The sequence below is a fragment of the Pezoporus flaviventris genome, unplaced genomic scaffold (assembly GCF_033815535.1).
Source record: "Pezoporus flaviventris isolate CSIRO_AGI_PZ_B2104156 unplaced genomic scaffold, CSIRO_AGI_Pfla_v1 ptg000116l, whole genome shotgun sequence".
Classification (NCBI taxonomy): domain Eukaryota; kingdom Metazoa; phylum Chordata; class Aves; order Psittaciformes; family Psittacidae; genus Pezoporus; species Pezoporus flaviventris.
In genome coordinates, this window is record NW_026892664.1 from 2144696 (window position 1) to 2152901 (window position 8206).

Sequence of the window (8206 nt, forward strand, 5' to 3'; positions counted from 1 at the left end):
AAAGCTCAGCCATGGCTCCGGGTTTCACCATGGTCCTGGCAGAGGCTGCAGCTCTATGGGCTGAGGTAATGCACACATTGGAGTATTTTAGGGTGGTTTATGTATGCAATGTTTGCCCATCACCAATCAGCTCTCTGTGCAGGAAAGCAACAGGAGAGACATCAGGGCAGGCAATGCCATCGGTACAGGCGTCCATGGGCTGCCACACAGGAGGTCTGAAGGCTGCTGAGCAACACCACAGCTCCTGTGCTCTGTTGTGATCAGGCTGCCATGGAGATCATGGCTTCTATTGCTGCCAACAGGGAGCTCAAAAACAAAGGTGAGGAGCAGTGGATGGGGATTCCTTTATAGTTTCTGCTCTTTGGTGTGGATTCATCACTATCACATCTTAAAACACTTTCAAAGCACCTTCATTCATAACAGAGGTCACACAAGTACCATATTTCACTGAAATTCTTTGCTGTCTGAAATGAGTGCTGGAAATCATTGAATGAGGTTTGTGCATCAAAACCTAATAATACTGCCTGCATGGCATCACACTTACTTGCTGTCATCTCTATTTCTCTTGCCAAAGGTGCTTTTGTCCTTTTCTTAAGGCCCTCAATAAATTTAACAACACTGTCTAGAAATGGAGTTTGATCCAGTGCAATGGTAGAATTCACTCTCTGTTTATTCTTATTTGCCAAGCAAAAGGGAGAGCAAAAAGGAAAAGAGCTTTAAGCTCATCAAGTTCAACCATTCCCCAGCACTGTCAAGGCCACCCCTAACCCATGGCACTGGGGGCCTTGTCTATAGGGTTTGTGAGCACTTGCAGGGCCGGTGCTTGCAGCCCTGCCCTGGGCAGCCCGTTCCAATGCCTGAGCACCCTCTGAGGCAGGAATTGTTCCTCAGCTCCATCTAAACCTGCCCTGGTGCAGCTTGAGGCCGTTTCCTCTTGTCCCATCCCTTGTTCCCTGGGAGCAGGGAACGGTCCCCTCCTGGCTCCATCCTCCTGTTAGGCAGGCGTAGAGGGCAGTAAGGTCCCCCTTATCCTAAGGTGAAGAGAATTGCACACTTGTAGTTGTCTACTTGTGTCTTGACTAGGTGAAATAAATGACTAATTAAACAATAAGGTGAAATTAACTACTAAGTATATTTATCAAAGTTTAGAGTATGGAATTATTTGTATTCTCAGTCACATCAACCAGTGCATCACATAAGGCTGGGTGCAGAAGACCCCCAACATGTTACTCATACTTAACCAAAAGCTGAGCATCTACCCTCTACATCTCCATTCTATCTGGTCCTATACTGGGAGAATTCAAGATCATTTTATTTTCAAGAGTCTCCTCAAAGCCTCCTTCACCTCCTTATTCCTCAGGCTGTAGATCAAGGGGTTCAGCATGGGAGTCACCACGGTGTAGATCACCACAGCCCATTTATCTGCTGCTCTTGAGCTGTCTGAGCTGGGGAATGAATACATAAAAAAGGATGCCCCATAGAAGATGCTGACAGTGGTGAGGTGGGAGGTGCAGGTGGAGAAGGCTTTGCGCTTACCCTCAGCTGAATTGATGCTCAGGATGGTGGGGATGATGGCCACGTAGGAGAGCAGGATAACCAGGCTGCTGGACACACCAAAGAGAGATGCTGCAGTGGTCAGGATGGTGTGGCTGAGGGTGGTGTCAGAGGTGGAGAGCGAGATGAGAGGGGAAATGTCACAAAAGAAGAGGTCGATGACGCTGGAGCTGCAGAAGGAGAGGGTGGACATGCTGATGGTCTGTCCCACGCCATTGGTCAGCCCCACAAGGTACGAGGCAGTCACCAGCTGGAAACAGCACTTTGGGGACATGACAAGGGGGTACAGCAGGGGATGGCAAATGGCCACGTAACGGTCATAGGCCATTGAAGCCAGCAGGAGGCATTCAGATACCACAAAGATATCAAAGAGAAACACCTGAGCCACACACCCAGCATAAGCAATGCTCTTCTTCTCTGACATCAAGTCAACCAACATCCTGGGGGTGATGATGGTGGAGAAACAGAGGTCCACAAAGGCCAGGCTGCCCAGGAAATGATACATGGGGGAGTGGAGGAGGTGGCTGGCCCTGATTAAGATGATGATGCCCAGGTTGCCCACAATGGTGACAACGTAGGTGAGCAGGAAGAGCAGGAACAAGTAGACCTGAGTCACCGGGTCCTCTGTGAAGCCCGCCAGGCTGAACTCGTTCACTTGGGTGCAATTGCTTTGTGCCATGGGCTGGATGGTGCTTTGTGTGTGAGCTCCTGGCTGGGGGTTTCCTCTCCAAGAGGCAGGGATGTCCCAGGTGGAGAAGCCTCTGTGTGGTGGGAGCTGCTCAGAGACAGTCCTGCAGGATGGAGTGTTCAGGCACAGCTCAGTGGGGAACAGGTTGGTGAGAGTCATGTGCCAGCACAGGTAGAACAAAGGGATGCTCAAGCAGTTAAATACCATGGCACAACGTGGTGTGTGCTCCTCTGGCTCACTCCTAGATGTTGAACAACAATCTCTGTGGATAGCAGTAGGGACATTGCATACCTGAATAGCTTTACCTTAGTACCACACCTCATCGCCTGTGTTAGTGCTGAGCCTGGGGCTTGGAGATCATTCTGCTTAACCTGGAACACAGAGAAACGTGGTGCTTTCACAGTGCAGAGCTGATCCTTCATCCTTCTGTGGGCATTTGCCAACCACCTGCTTCTTCCTTCTCTGCTTTGGATTCTTTGTAACGAACGAATTCCTGACCTATGGAAAGTGCAGGTTGGACAGGGCAACCTGCTCTAGTGGAAGGTGTCCCCGGCCATCACAGGGGCTTGGAAATGGGTGAGATTTAAGGTCTCTTCCAACACCATGGCACAACACAGTTTGTGCTCCTCTGGCTCACTCCTGGATGTTGAGCAATGACCCTTGTGGAAAGCAGTGGGGAGGTTCCATGCTTTACCTTAGTGCTGCACTTCATTAACTTCATTAGTGCTGAGCCTGGGGCTTGGAGATCATTCGTCTCAACCTGGAACACAGAGAAAAGTAGTGCTCTCACAGTGCAGAGTTGATCCTTCATGCTCTTGCGGGCATTTGCCAAACACCAGTTCCTTCCATCTTTGCTGGGGCTTCTTAACTAGACACTGGAAGGAATTCCTGACCTATGGAAAGTGCAGGATGGACAGGGCTTAGGGTAACCTGCTCTAGTGGAAAATGTCCCTGCCCATGGCAGGGGGTTGGAACTGCATGAGCTTTAAGGTCCCTTCCAGTCCAAACTCTGTTCCTATGCAAGCTTACATAGATGTTTAGAGTGGTTTCCCCTCCCTCCTGAGAGCGTTCTCAACCACGGTGATCTCCAAACCTGCCTTCTCAGCAGCTGCATGGGGAGGACACAGCACAAGCAGCTCCCTGGGAAGCCCAGAGCATCATGAGGAGCTGGAGCTCAGGACGCTGCTGTAGGAAGTTTCTTCTCAAGTTTAAGTGGAACCTCTTGTGTTCCAGTTTGTACCCAAGGAGTACATCCGAAAAACATCACTTTACTTTGGGCTAAGTGACACTGCCAGGGATGGGGCAGCCACAGCTTCTCTGGGCACCCTGTGCCAGTGCCTCAGCACCATCACAGGGAAGAGCTTCTGCCTAAAAGCTCATCTCAATCACCCCTCGGGCAGGTTAAAGCCATTCCCCTTGGCTTGTCCCTACAGGCCCTGATGAAGAGTCCCTCTCTTATTCTATCTGAATACGTTGCTTCACATGTTGTGTTCTCTTTTCTTGAGGGAATTGTCCAAATGTCTCTACTTTTCATGAAAACTCCATCAGAAACTTTGATTAAAAGCTTATAAAGTGAGCATTTCACTTCACACCAATTTAAATTAGATTTTGACTGGTTGCCATTGCATTCATTCATTATTCATCACAGTTCTTTGCAGAAGACCACGGTTTCCAAAGGTGCTTATTTTAAACCACAAATTTATTCAGTTTGTCATTATACAAGTACATGTTCTTCCAGCAGTTGTACAGTTCATTAAACAGAAATGGTGTGTTTGGATTAAATGTTAAAACCCCTCCATCTACTATTTCATTTAGAGCATCTTTCCCCTCAATAATGTGATGACATACAGAAGGGGATGTGACATGGTCAAATCCACAAAGCACAGACCTGGTACTGAACATCCAGAAAGGAAAAGATGTGAGGACCAGACATCCCAGGAAGATTTTAGTTGGGACATACTTCTGACCACATGCTAACCTATGTGTGCCTATCACAGGTCCTTAGCACTGCTCCAGCTCACTTACATGGGATAAATGTATTGGATGCTCATATCCGGTATCACAGAATCCCAGACTGGTTTATGTTGGAAGGGACCTAAAAGCTCTCAACTTCCAACCCCTGCCATGGGCAGGGACAATTTCCACTAGAGCAGTTTGCTCCAAGCCCCTGTGTCCAACCTGGCCTTGAACACTGCCAGGGATGGGGCAGCCACAGCTTCTCTGGGCACCCTGTGCCAGCACCTCGGCACCCTCATAGTGAAGAATTCCTTCCTCAAATCCAATCTGGATCCCCCTGCTTCAGTTTGAACCCACCACCCCTTGTCCTATCCCTACACTCCCTGATGAAGAGTCCTTCTCCTGCAGCCCTGTAGCCCCCTTCAGACGCTGGAAGCTGCTCTGAGGTCTCCAAGCAGCTTCTCTTCTCCAGTCTGATCAGCCCGAGTGTTCTCAGCCTGGCGCAATACGGGAGCTGCTCCAGCCCCTGAGCACCCTCATGGCCTCCTCCGGACTTACTCCAGCAGCTCCATGGCCTTCTTATGTTCCCTGCAGAGAAGCACTTGGGGGTGTTGGTCAATGAGAAAAGGACCATGAGCCAGCAGTGTGTGCTTGCAGCCAAGAAATGAACCGTATCTTGGGCAGCATCTAAAGGAGAGTGGCCAGCCGGTAAAAGGAGTTGATCCTGCCCCTCTGCTCTGCTCTTGTGAGACTTCACCTGGAGCATTGTGTGCAGTTCTGGTGTCCTCAACATAAAAAGGACATGGAAGTGTTGGAACAAGTCCAGAGGAGGCCACGAGGATGCTCATGGACTGGAGCACCTCCCGTATGAAGACAGGCAGAGGAAGTTGGAGCTCTTCAGCCTGGAGAAGAGAAGGCTGCGTGGAGACCTCAGAGCAGCCTTCCAGTATCTGAAGGGGGCCTATAGGGATGCTGGGGAGGGACTCTTCATTAGGGACTGTAGTGACAGGACAAGGGGTAATGGGTTAAAACTTAAACAGGGGAAGTTCAGATCTGATATAAGGAGGAAATTCTTTCCTGTGAGGGTGGTGAGGCACTGGAATGGGTTGCCAAGGGAGACTGTGAATGCTCCATCCCTGGCAGTGTTCAAGACCAGGTTGGACAGAGACTTGGGTGGCATGGTTTAGTGTGAGGTGTCCCTGCCCATGGCAGGGGGGTTGGAACTAGGTGATGTTAAGGTACTTTCCAACCCTAACTATTCTATGATTCTAGTATTCTATAGACACCAAAACTGTATCAGAACTGCAGGGGATACCAGAGCTGTATTGAACCTTTGGTCCTTCCCTCAGATCTTCAAGCTCGCTTGGGATGAACAGTTATCAACCAGGCACTGGAGACAGTGGTCACTGCCTTACCTTAAGGCTGAGCCTCCTTTTTGTGGGAACTACTTTCATTTAGCACAATTTAAACACAAAACACCACGGTGCTGTCTCAGTCCTGCTATTAAATAACTGATACTTATTTGGATGAATTATCCAAGACTCAGTCCACGCTTAAAATCACCTGAACCTGTTTGAAGGAACCATTCATTCCCCAAACTCCTTCTGGCTGCATCAGCACCTCCAAGACCAGTTCTCCTGCAGAGACCTACCCAGGAAGAAAGGCCCAGGACAGTTTGCTTTGTATTTCCCCATCTATCACATACCTCTTCCTTTCAGTGTTTCCCTGAGGAAGCCCTTTACATCCACAGAGATCATCTAATATTGCATTGAAGGGAGCCGAAAACAAACACAACAAAGCATCCTCTGTGTGGATGGTTCGCGCTGGTCATGGGGAGTCCTTTTCATCAGATGCATTTATTTCCATACACTTTACTAGTGATTGTACAACACTTTGGTCAAAAGCATTGGCTCAAAATGTGGCTGCTTTGAGGATATATCAGGGTGAAGTCATATTTCCCAGTCTTCATCTGAAGAATCCTGAGTGCCGGTGTGTCCTGAATGCTTCTCCTAGATGAAGAGACATTATAAAACCCTTAGTAGAAATATTGAATGATAACCTTGTCCAGACATTTAAAAATGACAAAGGATGGGGCAGATAGAAGAGAACACCAAGCTATGAAAATGCGGGGAAGGAAGAAAGAGAAGAATGCAGATGGCTTTAGATGTTTTCAATGTCAACCTGTTTTTCTGCTGGAAGGCATCAGACTGACAGTCCAGGAGATGCACTGAAGGAGGGAAGTAAAGGATTTCTGTGTGGTTTTGAATGTCTTTCTTCCCCACTGAGTACTGGGCTAAACCGAAGGCTTGTGAAGTGGGAAAATCAGTGTAACAGAGGGAGAAATAACCCTCAACCTAATTTAGAAAAGAAGAATAATATAATTCAAAGATTATTGAAGAGAGCTACATGAATCCAGAAAGAGGCACTAAGAATACCTGGGTGTGCTTGTGCAGGGTGAATAATGCAGCTTGAAGTCCCAGATGCAGACAGCTGAGTACAGCACTTGCTCCATCAGCTTCGTCAAGATAGCCAGGCAAGCAGCGCTTTGGGTGTTCAGGGGAGAGGAATACCCCTGATCCTCCCTCCCAGCAGCACTCAGGCTCTTTACACCCCTACTTAAATTCGCAGCACAGCAGAGGCTCAGATATGACTCGTCCCCATTTAGCACAAAGGCTTTGTTGACAAACAGACTGTCACAGCTTTATTTCACAGAATCCCAGAGAGGTTTGTGTTGGAAGGGACCTTAAAGCTCATCCAGCTCCAACCCCTGCCACAGGCAGGGACCCCTTCCACTGGAGCAGCTTGCTCCAAGCCCCTGTGTCCAACCTGGCCTTGAACACTGCCAGGGATGGGGTACCCACAGCTCCTCTGGGCACCCTGTGCCAGCGCCTCAGCACCCTCACAGGGAAGAGCTTCTGCCTAAGAGCTCATCTCAGTCTCCCTTCTGGCAGCTTCAAGACATTCCCCTTGGCCTGTCCCTGCAGGCCCTTGGCCAAAGCCCTCCTGCAGGTTTCTTATAGTCCCATTCAGACACTGGAAGCTGCTCTGTGGACTCTAAGCAGCTTCTCTTCTCCAGGCTGCACAGCCCCAGTGTTCTCAGCCTGGCCCCATATGGGAGCTGCTCCAGCCCCTGAGAATCCTTGTTGCATCTCTGGACTTGCTCTAGCAGCTCCATGTCCTCCTTGTGGTGGGGACACCAGAGCTGTATCAAATCCTCTTGACCTTCCACCAGTTCATCATTGAGGAAATGCTTATAAATCAGGCAATGTAGACAGTCGTCAGTGCCTTACCTCAAGCCTGAGCCTCCTTTTTGTGGGCTCTACTTTCATTTAGCACAATTTAGACACAAAACACATGGTGCTGTCTCAGGCCTGTTATTAAATACCTGATACTTATTTGGATGAATTACTGAAGGCTCAGGCCTTGCTTAAAACAGCCTGAAGCAGTTTGAAGAGAACCATTCGTTGTGCTGGTTCTCCATACCCTGCACTTGCTGTAATAATGACCAGTAGTGAGCTATAATGACCAATAATGGCCAGTAATGCTCAATTCCATAATCACATATTCCACATATTCCTTCCTTACCTCCACAGTACTGAAGAGCTCCAAATGTGCTTTCAAACCCTGCATAGATGTGGCAGCAGCTTTCGCTCCCACAGCCTCCTCAGAGCCCCCTTCACCTCCTTGTTCCTCAGGCTGTAGATGAGGGGGTTAAGGGTTGGGGTGAGGATGGAGTAACACAGCGACACCAGCTTTGCCTGATCCCATGAGGATGCCTCATGAGGCTGGACGTAGGTGAGGATCGCGGGTGCGTAGAAGATGGTGATGGCAACCAAGTGGGAGGCACAGGTAGAGAAGACCTTCAGCCTCCTCGTGGCCAAAGGGATATGCAGGACGGTGTGGAGGATGTAGGTGTAGGACACCAGGATCATCAGGAGAGGGCCCACAGTGTTTAACACAGCGTGGTAAACCTGCAAGACCTCATTTGTGCTTGTGTTGGAGCAGGAG

General features: G+C 49.1%; 1 protein-coding gene across 1 annotated transcript; it reads right to left on the reverse strand.

Annotated features, from left to right (window-relative positions):
• Positions 1 to 1306: 1306 nt before the first annotated feature.
• On the reverse strand, positions 1307 to 2233 carry LOC133282202 (olfactory receptor 5G9-like). The gene has a single exon (XM_061478267.1). The coding sequence runs from the start codon at positions 2231 to 2233 to the stop codon at positions 1307 to 1309; it is 927 nt and encodes a 308-aa protein (XP_061334251.1).
• Between the last annotated feature and the right edge of the window lie 5973 nt (positions 2234 to 8206).

Bases quoted from the DNA above. Each gene is read 5' to 3' on its own strand.
- LOC133282202 (XM_061478267.1), bottom strand. From the start codon at position 2,233: ATGGCACAAAGCAATTGCACCCAAGTGAACGAGTTCAGCCTGGCGGGC.